Genomic DNA, 11,792 nt, shown 5'->3' with positions numbered 1-11,792 from the left:
TGACAGATGTTCTTCGCCAGAGCTCTGAGGCTTTTGCATCTTTTCATCAAGAAAGAAACGCTGGGTTCAGTGGACTTGTCAACATGCTAGAGAAGGCACTTGTTTGAGGGGATAGATACATCACTTAAATACCTCCAGGGATGGCGACTCAGCCACTTCCCTGGGCAGCCTGTTCCAGTGTTTGACAGCCCTTTCAGGGGAGAAACTTTTCCTAATATCCAATCTAAATCTTCCCCTGGCACACCTTGAATGGTACTCACCAATGGTCAGTCTTTGCTACTGTCCTGGTTTTGTCTGGGATAGAGTTGATTTTCCTCCCAGTAGCTGGTGCAGTGCTGTGGTTTGGCTTTAGTCTGAGATTAATGCTGATAACATACCCATGTTTTAGCTGTTGCTCAGTAGCATTTACTCTGATCAAGCACTTTTCAGTCTCATGCTCTGTCAGTGAGGAGGAGGACAGGAAGCCAGGAGGAAGCAGACAGGACACCTGACCCAAACTAGCCAAAGGGGTATTCCATACCACAGCACCTCATGCCCAGTATAGAAATTGGAAGGGACCAATCACTGCTTGGGTCTGGTTGGGCATTGTTCAGCTGGTGGTGAGGAACTGTATTGTACATCACTCCTGGTTATTTTTCTTTTTAGTTTTCTCTCTCTCTTACTTCCCTTTTCATTATTAGTATTTAGTATTAGTAGTAGTATTATATTGTATTATTAAACTGTTCTTATCTCAACCCCTGGGTTTTACCTTTTCCCCAATTCTCCTCCCACCCCACTGTGGGAGGGGGAAAGTGAATGAGCAGCTTCATGGTACTTAGTTGCCAGCTGGGTTTGAACCACAACAGCTCCTTCAGAAGAAGGCTAGCCCTTCCTGTTATTGCTGGCCACAGAGTCATAGGATGAATGAGTTTGGAAGGTTCCTCTCAAGGTCACCTGGTCCAATGCCCTGCTGAAGCTGGGCCATCTATAGCCAGTTGCCCAGGGCCATGTCCAGACAACTGTCCATGAAGGGAGGCACCATGGTCTTTCTAGCCAGCCTGTGCCAGTGTCCAGTCACCCTCGCAGTAAAAAAGTGTTTCCTGATGTTCAGAGGGACCCTTCTGTGTTTCAGTTTGTGCCCATTGCCTTTTGTCCTGTCACTGGGTACCACTGGGAAGAGTCTATCTCTTCGTGTACTCTCCCTTCAGGTATTTATATACGTTAACAAGATCCTCCCCAACACATGTCCAGACTAGACAGTCCCAGTTCTCTCAGCCTTTCCTCATAAGATTGACGTTCCAGTCCTGTTACCATCTTTGTCACCCATTGCTAGACTCCGGTATGTCCATGTCTCTTTTGTACTGATGCTGTTGAGATGTTGAATCAGAGGATCTGGAGGTATGCCACCTCTCAGTGCCTGCCTATGCCATGAGCACATTCACACTGGGTGCTGGGTGTAGACAGAGTTCCCAGTAGAAGTGTCCAAAGCTCACAAGGCTTCCTTCTAAAACTCATGCTGTCCAACTTTACTTCCTTTTGGACAGCAGTTGGGCTGCCAGTTTGCTGTAGCCATTGCTTATGTAATTTTTCACCTTGTACTCTTGCTATTTACCTTTTTAATCTTGTGATCTTGCTATCAGCCTGCTTCTGTCCTGAGAAGGAGCTCTGCAGAGCACAACACATTTTCACAGTCACTGCAGCAGTGTCATCACAGCTTCTTGGACTGTCGACAATTAAAATACCCATGAACTTTGTGGTTAATCACCTCTTCCCACTAATGACTGGTCATAAGACATCCCTGATCAGGTTAGGAAATTGAAGTTGTTACACTTCCACTGCTCTCCATTCTGTTGTAGACTGGGTTACTTTGAGCAGCTAAAAACAGAGGTTGCATATTCACGTTTCGTGTCTTCTGAATGTAGCCTCAGGTTTCCTGTTTTACGGGTGTTGAGCCTTGTCACTCAACATCTTGTCAATCGAAACATCTTGTCATACACAGTCTTTGCTTTGGCATGGAGGGAAGCAGATCAGAAACTTCTGCAGCCGAAGAGAATGAGGAAATAATTTATACGTCTGTCAGATTCTCTCAGACTCCTCTGCCTAGGACCAGTGCTGCACGGGAAAAAAGAGGTAAGGAAGGTCAACAAAAGACTTTATATTGATCAAAAGCAAGATCTACACTCTGAGCTGGCCACCGATATTGAGTGCCTGCTTATGGTGCTGTTTCTTTGGTTCTAAAACTGCCATGAGTATTTTAATGTAACAAAAGCTAGTGGATCAGAGCCCCTGCATTGTTTTCCCTCCCTTTCTCTGTCAGTCCCCTTTCGGTGGCTACTCCAGGACGTTCAACCTAGGCATCCTTTTCTCTAAAAAACATTTGCAGTTTTGAAGTTGTCTGATTGTCAGCAATAGTTCTTTGAAGGGCAGGCGAGATGTGAGTACAGATAAATTAGAGGCATATGCTAATCAGAGATCAGAGACAGAAGAGGCATATGAGATCATCCAGACTCTCTCCCGTGGGGCTCTGCAGGATTATTCTGTGATACATTTTTTCCTCTGTTTTCTCTGTTCCGGTTTTACATACCTCCCAGTGAGCAAATTTCCAGCGCTTGTCTTGAGCCAGTCCTGCAGGGTGTTTTACTATCAGGAAGATTTTCTTAGTGCTTTCCTTCAATTTTCTGTTTTCTTATTTCCACTCCATTCCCCTAGCTCAGGCCTTGCAAATGTCACACTCAGAAATTTCTCTGCCTGCTTAGTTGAGAAATACTGCCTTAGAAGAGTGAGATTTTGCATTGGTAATCATTCCTTGTGTCTCCTTCCCATGAGCTGATTTCTTTTCCTCTAAACACCTGTGTGCTTTAGACAAGTTGTGTTGCATTAGCTGCAACACTAATGTTTTACCTCAGCTTTTTTTCCAAGCTGTTATTACCAAGGGGGCTGTCACTGTGGGATACTAGATTCTATGCCCTGATCAGAATGACTACATATATCTGTAGTTGTTAGTGCTGCCTGGTCACTTGCTGCACTATGGAAACAAAACCAGCACAGAAATCCCCAAGGTTCCTATCTGGTAATCACACTTCGTTTGCTAAGAAGGCAGTCTTGTTTTTGCATGCATCAGAAATAGTGTTTTCTGTTGCATCAGAAGACACAGGGGCATCCCTTCATTCCCTGACATTTGTGTTCACTCCCACCCTGTTGGAGGTGGAGATTACCCAATGCCATCTTGAGATGTTTTACAGTTTTCTTCTTAATATTCCTCCTCTCCAAATTTCCTCATGTACCATCATCTTTCTGAGCTGAAGTCTTAGGGCATAAAATAAGGAAGCTGATCTTTTTAACACACTCTCTGTACATAGTATCTGATTATTTCCCAGCTCTCTTCTTCATGTGAGGAGTCCCTAGGGAGCACAGTTTAAATACCTTTCTTTAGAAGATCTTTTTTTCTACTCTGTCCCTGCCTCCATTATTTTTGAGAGATATGCTCTCAGGTATTTCATCTCTGTTTTCAAATGCACACGTTTGCTACCAAGTCATTCCTGTGATGCAGTATCGCAAGTATATCCACGTGTATATATCAGTCCTCTGGTCAAACCGACTCTTTTTGGCATTTGTGGACTCCTCGAAAATGAAGAGTTGTTCTGTTTTTTTCTGTTTGGCTTACAGAGAACTTTAGATATGCCACACTACCAAAATGTCAGTCTAGCAGTCACTTAAGACAATGTTGGCCTGTGCGGCACCCTTGTAGTGACAGCAATAACCAGGTCTGTGCCTTAGCCAAGGACAGGATCCTTGTTTCTCAAATTTTCCTCCCTCGCCCTAGGTAGTCATGCTACTCCCCTACTGACGTAGGCAGGAGCTGAAGGGAGCGAGCTATTTGGGGCAGTTCACAGATGTTCTTCAGACTGTCCTAGAAGACTTGAATTACAAAATGCTAACAGTTTTTAGATTTTGAACTGAAATTGGATTCCCAAACCTAAAAATATTGGGTCATGTTGCTTGCAGCCTGTCACAGTCACTTCTCCAGAGCACTGGGAGACCTAGCATGGTGCTCTGTATCCTAGAAGGTTGTAACACTGGATATTTACATTAGGTAAAAGGTTCCCTCTCCCTTCCATTGGGGAGTCTTTTCTACAGTTCCTCAGACAACTACATGGAAATATTTCTGGACGCTCTATCCAGTTTTCTCTCTTGTGTTTCGAATTTATCTCAGATACTTCTCTGATCCTCTTCTACAAGAGCTTCACATGTAGTCCTGGGGATGAGCACAATTCCCTGAACCTGTTTTAAAGAAGGGAAAGTGCAGGGTCTCCCTTCCATAAGGGGTAAAAATCTCGATTTATGGACTTTTTAATTCCACTTTCCTGGGTTGATCACTAAAGTTCAAGTGAGGCTTAAGTTCTCCTCAAATACTTCAATATGATTTTCCCACTTCACTTTTTTCCTCCCTAAATTTTCTGGTGGCATATTTTTTTCACTTTTAACAACTGAAGTGAACTCTTCCATTGCTCTGGATGTGGAGGTGCCCGAGGATTTTGTTTTGATGCTGAGTCCAGTCATTTCCTTTTTTTCTGCAATTGGTTTGAAACAATAGAGGGTGAACTGCTCTGTTCATTGCCAGGAGGCACTAGCTTCAGTGCCCAGTGCTAACATTTAAATATTAACCTTTTCACTGACCGTCATCCCTGGAAGTAGTTTTCCCTAAAATCAGGACCAGCTGTCTGGAGGATGAAGGAAATAGCTTCTTTGAGAGGCAAGAGAGGAAGGAAAACAGAAGTGCAAATCCTCATAAATGTGATCTCAGAACAAAGAATTATGTCTCAAAGGATATTTATCCTCTTTTGCTTTGTTTTCAGTTGTAATCTGCAGAGAAACAGCTCCACCCTGCCTCTTAACCTCTGCCTATCTGCATTCTCTGAAGGCTCAATCTGATGGCAAAACCCAGGTCATCAGAGACACAAAGGTGACTTTACAAGAGGAACAGAGTTCAAGTCCTTCAGTTCTCCAATTGTCTGCTTGCATGAAGCTGAGGAGTAGGTTGTAGCTGAAAAGTTGTATTTTGTAACTGAAAAGAGATGGGGTTTTGTTCTGTAAAAAAAAAGTAAAGTTGCTATTTTTTAATTACAAGTGGGACAGCTGGAAGATCCTGCAAGCTTCAGGAAGTGTGCCAAAACCTTTACCTTAGAAAAGATCTTTCTACCAGAAGAATGACACAGTGAAGCTCCTTCATGCTCTCCTGTGTTACCTTGGAAACTTCTTTTAGCCAAACCTGCAGGTCTAAATGTATTGCTATAATCCAGAAACTGGTCTTAAAACCAGTTAAAACTAGGTGAGCCTGCAAACCGTTCTAATATCATATTACTGTAAAGCAGAAACTGGTCTTAAAAGTGGTGAACTTGCAAACTACTCTAAGGTCAAACTAGGTGAATTAGTATTAATTTATTGACCTGGTCTAGTTTCTGTATTTGGACAAACTTCCAGTGTTTAAAGGGTTCATTCTTGTTTTCAAGTGAAGTCCCTTCCCCTTCTGTTTTAGCGCTGGCTTTGTCCTTCCCACAATATTCTTGATACGTGATGTGCATTTGTTTCTAGCCTCCACCGAGAGGTCCTAATAAAAGTCTTCACTTTTACTGCTCACAACTGTGTTATTCTTTTAGCCATTCCTTTTGATTAATCTCTGACAGACTTCCTCGTTTTCCTGTAGTTTTCCATTCTGAAATCATTATACCACAGTGCCTTTTTGTTATTGTTTCTGGATTTTGGCTCTGTTGAATCTCGGTGCATTTGTGTTCATTGTGGCAGAGAAGCTGCTGGATGGAGCCGTGGTGAGCAGTGTGGCCTGAGCACAGCTCAGGGCAGTCACGAGCTGCTTTGCTTTCTGTGGTTCTTGGCTCGCCGCTCTGTGAGTTGCCTATTGACAGTGTCTAAGCATTCAGTCTCAGCATCATGCCCTGACATGGAATTTGCATAATTTAGTGAGATCAATTGACATCTGTTATCATTGGGCTTCCCTCACAGTTGCTCTGTTGGTTTTTGGTTGTGCTTTTTTTTTCTGGTTCATGAGTGCTGTCACCATCCTTATCTGGCAGCCCATAATATAATTCCAACCCTGTAGTATTCGCCTGGTCTGTGGGGATGCTGTTACTGTTATTTCTTGATGCAGTTAGTTATTTAACTTAATTTGACTGTAATTTGGCTTGAGGAGAGAACACCCCCGTCTGTCTTCCCTGTGTATTTCATATCCTATTGCTATGGCATGCTGCTCACAGCCCTTCTTCCACCAAGTTTTAGATGTACTTGCTGTGGTAGTGTCTTTGGTTAAAGATAGCCTTCCTCTTTGTCCATCTTATTCCTTAGACTCCTGGCCTTTTTTAGGAGGGCAGATACGTTTCTTTGGGTCTTGTGACATGACTGAGAGAGAAGCACCTCAGATTTCATAAGCTTCATCAGGGACTTTGTTGCTGTACTTGGGTAGAAGACTCTGGAGCACAACAAGAGCAGGATGTGGTAGATAAGCTTAAGGGAGAAGCACAGAGAAATCCTGGGTTCCTCAACATCAGTAACCATTAGTTGCACATCTGCTGCTTTTTAGAAAGTGCTGTTGTCTGTAGCTCTCATACTAAGATTAATAAAACAGGCGGGGGCTGAGATGTGGCTGACCTGCAGGCACATAAACCTCCCGGGAAGCTTAGGCAAGGAATGATGGCTTCTAGCCCAGCTGAAAGTGGGCCCTGGTGTGGTGGGCAGGGGTGTGGGGAGCTCCCAAGGAGGGAGCAGCAATGGCAGCGATGGCATAGTGATGGCAGCGATGTGCAGAGTGTAGACAGCAGTCTCTTAAGTAATTCAGTTCCTTATGGAAATGCCCAGGACACAAGCAAACTGTGTAAAGCCACTGTCAGTTTTCATGTTGCTCCTGTTTACTATGGTTTCTTATCTCTTTTACAGCTCCCTGTCTGTGGCCAGAAGTTGTGCCAAGCTTGGCTATAGGCTTTGGGATACTGAGCATCTCCCTAGCGACTGCTTTGATATGGAAGATGAGTAAGTGCACAAAGGGGTGCTGAGGATGAGCAACCATCAGCAAAGACCACAGATTCATCTAAACACAGGAGCTCAGATCCTGAATTCCATATATGGGGTTAAACCAGAAGCTATTCTAGGTTTCTACCAGCCTTAAGTAGCAACTGCCTATCCAGAATATTGTGAAGAATGTACTCCTTGTGCAGACCCCAGGCAACCCATTTCAGAACCTGTTGCAAAGAACAATGAAAGATACTGAAAGGTTTCTGTAGACTTGTCTGCAGCAATTACAGTGGTATACTACAGGTTAATGATACAAGGTCTGTAACAATTCTGCATGCATGCAGAAGGTGCAGACTATGTGGAAGAACCTACTGTTTGTTGCTTAAAATTTGTTCAACCTAAGTGTGATGATCACACTTTACCCACAGGATGATGTAATTTTTTCCCCTTACTTTTTCCACACCCAGAGTGCTGCCTGCTTTCAGATAGCCAATTTTGGTTCTTAGGTACCTTGAGCAGTTCGGAGGAAACCCAGTGGGGCTGGGGCAGGGGGAAGCAGACAGTGTTGCACCAGCATCAGAGTGCATGTGACTCTTGTACAAATACCTGGAAATTGCACAGAGGATCTGAAGTTCAGTGTTCACACACTGTTATTTTTAGATTCTTTTCCTCACTTGTGTTTTCTGCATTGCAGATATCCAGAAGAGCTGCTTTTCAGCAGATCCTTGCTGAAAAGTGTCTTTCTGTTGGTTAATGGTAGAGAAAAGCTGGTACTTGGATTCCTTTACAGGTAACTGTCAGCCACGCTGCCCTGAGCAGTGGGTCGCCTACAGAGGGAGCTGCTACTCCTTCTCCAAGCAGAAGAAGGACTGGCATTCCAGCCGGCAGTCCTGCGAGGCACAGGGAGCTCATCTCCTAGTGATCAGTGATACTTGGGAAATGGTAATGGCTTTCTTATTCTCTGAGGACCTTCAGTTTCCTTGCAGATACCTCAGCGACTGACATCCAAGCAGTACTGTCAGTCTGGCAATATTTTGTCTTTAAAGGAGAGGAAGGATTTACAACTGTGATGTTACAGTGTACTTTCAGTTTCAATGTATACCTTAGATGTTCCCAGCAGACAAAGCAGCAAAATGAAGGGAGAGGTGATGGTCACTGTCAGCTACTCAAAATCATCCTATGAAGGATATTAGCAGACAGCCTTCTCCACTGTCCCTCTCCACCTCCCTTCTACCCCCAACATGGGTGTTATGAATGATTACAGGAAAAGACTGTGCAATCACTGTACTCGTTGCCTACAAACCAGTACGGCCACACTCTCCAGAGATCCTCCCTCTGCAATAATGATGCCTTTCTTCCCTGCAGCCACTCCAGCTCCTCCTGCTTAGTGACCTTTGCCACTGTCTGTGTTCATGCATAGATATTTCTTTCTCAGTCTGTTTTCAGTGCTTACTTCCCCTCTCTGCCAAAAGCATTCTTATGCTGGTGAAATCAGAAACCGTCTGTTACACTGCTCATTTTCTAGTAGGTGCTCACAGAGGGCAGTGGCATGTATCACCACAGACGAAATGGGTAAATCTGATCACTAGGGATGTGAGGCACATCTGCCTAAGTAGAGCAGAAGTACCTGATTGTTTTTGTGCAAGCCAGGACTTATTAGCTCAGGTCCACTGAACGTGGACAGTTTCCAGCCCCTGGACAGAAGTTGCATTGTATGATGTTCTGTGGGAGCTTACAAAGCCATGTTTCTGCTCAACTGGAAATATGTACCAACCTCTCACGCTTGCTTAGGCAAATCCTGATTCCTTGGGAAATACCTGTCTTCCCCACATTACCCATTTCTCTCCATGAAGTAAGCCTCCCCTGCTCCAGCTGCTTTCTTACTGCTGTCTCTGCTACTAGAGTGTTACCCATTGTCCCTTCTCAGACTTCCTATGTTAGCAAGACTCTCCTAGCTAGTTCAACCTCCCTTCGTCAGTGAAGCAGTCACCTCCAAACCACCAGCAACACTCAAGCATTCCTCAAGCTACTCCTATTCCCACCACTTTACCAAGTTTACCACTTTGTTAATGCTTCTGTGTGAAGATGTCTGCTGTGAGGCTTTGTTCATGGCAGCAGGAGATAAAGATGGAAGAATGGATCCGTCATACACTGAAAGGTTGCTGTTGTTTAGTTCCTTTGCAAATGTGGACAAAGTTCTCTCTTTTGTCTTTATTCCTTTTTATTTTTAAGGAGGGGATTTACTTCAGGGCTGAGTTTCGGTTGCAGGCTTCACCTTTAAACAGTAAGCGGGAATTAAAGGTTAGGCAAAAGGAAATGAATATTGAAAACACGTAGGAGGAATGTTTGTGTAAAATGTAAAGGGCATTGGTCCTGGGGTTTTTAGACAGATCTGTCAGTGCCTGCACATCCTGCCCTGACCTGATTTTACCTTTAATTGTTAATACTCTGTATTAGCTTGCTAGCTAGCTGTATGGTAAAGCACCAATACTAATAGCATATGTTCCTACATAAAGTGTAGGATACTTCAGGAAACTGGGGTGCAGTTGGCTCACATATGTTGCCCTGAGAAATGGCCTTTGAAGAATCTGTCTAGGACCCTTGAAAGCACCTTTACTTCCTTGTGAGTGTACACAGTTTTTATTCCAGTCATGATTTGCAGGGCTGATCTTCCTGATTAGAAGGTGTGGAGAAGCGGTATTGTCAGCCATTTATGGAACAGTCAGGCAAGAGGATGTATCTTGCTTTCTGTTCTATTTACGTATCTTTACCTCCATTTTCAGGCTGCCTTTCCTTAGTCACTTTGTAATTCATCACCATTTCTAGGAGCTGTTCAAGAGTATTCAACCAGAATGTTTCTGGATTGGACTGAGGAACAGCACAGGCTCTGGATGGATTTGGGAAGATGGCTCTATATTCAATGGCACCAAGTGAGTTTCATTGTGTTTTAAAAACAACAGTGCTAATTGCCTGGTGTTCCAAAATCCCCGGAGTTCCTGCGTCAGATTTCAGTAGCTTTCTTCCTGGGCAGATTTTGTTGTCACCTGTATGGCACTGAACTCAAGAGGGTCTACTTTTTACTGCCCTGCACCTTGTAAAGGCTGTTACAGTACATGTGAAAAGCAGGGCTAATGTTAGTATCTCACTCTCTACTTCCCTCCAGCTGCTCAGATCAGCGATCGTTTACCTGTACTGCTCACTCAAGTTGCTCAGTCAGAAAACCATATGGTCCATCTTGGCTTAACTGGATTTAGTCACTTTGCACCCATTCTGCCAAGTGATGGTGTCACTGAGTGTGAGTACCCAGCCCTTTGCTGCTTTACTGGTGCCAGCCCAAGTCAGAACCTTAATTTTGGGTCAGTCTTGGGCAAAACTCAGCATTCTGCATGAGGGAAAGCATTATGATTTGGTCCAGTGACTGCCTGGCCCTTTCCCTTTTATGGCAGTGAAGGAAACTAGTTAGTGTCTAACACTTCTCCAGTGAGAAACCTCTCTCAAGATCATTGTCAATAGGTCGGTAATCTAAGAACTTGGTTTAATTCCCTTCTTAAATCCAGCTTTCTGTTCTTACAAACTCCTTGGAGATGATCATCTTTCCATGAAACTCTCAGCTCTGCCATTCTCATGATGGTGGGTACCACTTTCACTGTCAGGGCATCATGTCCATGTTTGGTTATGATTTTGGTTCCACAGTGGCAAACTTACTTAGATGTGTAATCTGCAGGGTTTTACGGTTTTCTGGGTGCTCATATTGTTTTCTAACAGCTGTCCTTTGGAGGCTGGGTTCTTTCACTTCCTCTGGGCTCCACCCTCCAAAATCAGATGTTGTTTCTTTCTCACCTACTGGAGATACCTCAGCATTTTCTCTCAGTCTCATTTTTGTTCCATGTCTCTTGCAGCATCCTCTCTAACAGCCCTGTGCAACATTGTGCTGTCCTGATGAAAGATCACTTCCAGGCCTCCAGCTGTGAATTTGCTGCTCCATGGATCTGTGAGAAGTCTCTTAGATAAATCTCATGTGCATTTTCATCTCATGATCATTTCCTCAGTGGTACAAGTGGATCATTGTCCTGCAAACCAAAGGTCTACACAAGACCAAGGATTTGCCTCTCACACCTCACAAAGGTGTTTTGCAGGGACGGGTTTGTTGCCCATAATGGTGAGTTATCAGCAGCAGTAGATCCATTTTCAATCAACATGTGTTGGCTTACTGCTATTTATGACCACATGAGACCTGGAACATATTCCCTGGCCTAGTCTTTGCCTTGTGTGTCCTGTAAGGGCAAACAAAATTTTTGTCACAAAAGATGCTGGGTCTTCAGATCTCTGAGGGTGAGCTTGCCATTCCTCCATTCCTGAGCATCAGATTTCGTTTCCATTCCCTGCATCTCCATTGTCTGGTGCTAGCAGGACTGGGAAAATGAAGCCTGGTTTCCAGTGCTGAAAACATATAAACAGACTTCTACCAGTGGCAGCCTCTCATTTTGCATTCCAGTACTATGAGTAGGAGAGAAGAAATGAGACTTCAACTCCTGTAAATCCATCAGTGAAAATAAACTGCTAGTACTGCATTGGACCAAAAGTATGCACCCATGTCATTACTTTTCTCTGTTGGAAGGAACTAGCTGCACTCCATGCTTTATAGGCCAACTTCAACCAAATGAGTCAAGAGGCTGGAACTTCTGGAGTCAGGAACACAGTTGATCGTGTGTTATTATTGAATCGACCAAGAACATGTTTCTGTCTCTCCCTCTGCAGTTTCATAACTGCAGAGAGGGGAAGCAGTGGACAAA

At 44.0% G+C, this 11,792-nt stretch overlaps 1 protein-coding gene across 3 annotated transcripts; it reads left to right on the top strand.

Annotated features, from left to right (window-relative positions):
- Nucleotides 1-1,090: 1,090 nt before the first annotated feature.
- LOC134161346 (killer cell lectin-like receptor subfamily G member 1) lies at nucleotides 1,091-11,584 on the top strand. 3 transcript variants are annotated; one of them, XM_062614064.1, is made up of 6 exons: nucleotides 1,091-1,785; nucleotides 1,979-2,109; nucleotides 6,925-7,017; nucleotides 7,790-7,941; nucleotides 9,826-9,929; nucleotides 10,899-11,584. In XM_062614064.1, the coding sequence occupies exons 1-6, from the start codon at nucleotides 1,493-1,495 to the stop codon at nucleotides 11,008-11,010; spliced, it is 885 nt and encodes a 294-aa protein (XP_062470048.1). In that variant the 5' UTR covers nucleotides 1,091-1,492; the 3' UTR covers nucleotides 11,011-11,584. The 3 variants fall into 3 exon arrangements, with proteins under 3 accessions (XP_062470048.1, XP_062470049.1, XP_062470051.1); XM_062614065.1 differs by lacking the exon at nucleotides 10,899-11,584 and having other exon boundaries at nucleotides 9,783-9,917; XM_062614067.1 differs by lacking the exon at nucleotides 1,091-1,785 and having other exon boundaries at nucleotides 1,935-2,109.
- The last annotated feature ends 208 nt before the right edge of the window (nucleotides 11,585-11,792 follow it).

Source organism: Pezoporus occidentalis, unplaced genomic scaffold (assembly GCF_034315485.1).
Source record: "Pezoporus occidentalis ecotype Australia unplaced genomic scaffold, CSIRO_AGI_Poc_V1 ctg172, whole genome shotgun sequence".
Taxonomy (NCBI): domain Eukaryota; kingdom Metazoa; phylum Chordata; class Aves; order Psittaciformes; family Psittacidae; genus Pezoporus; species Pezoporus occidentalis.
The sequence above is the reverse complement of the archived record's forward strand: the minus strand, read 5'-3'. Positions and strand labels throughout refer to the sequence as shown.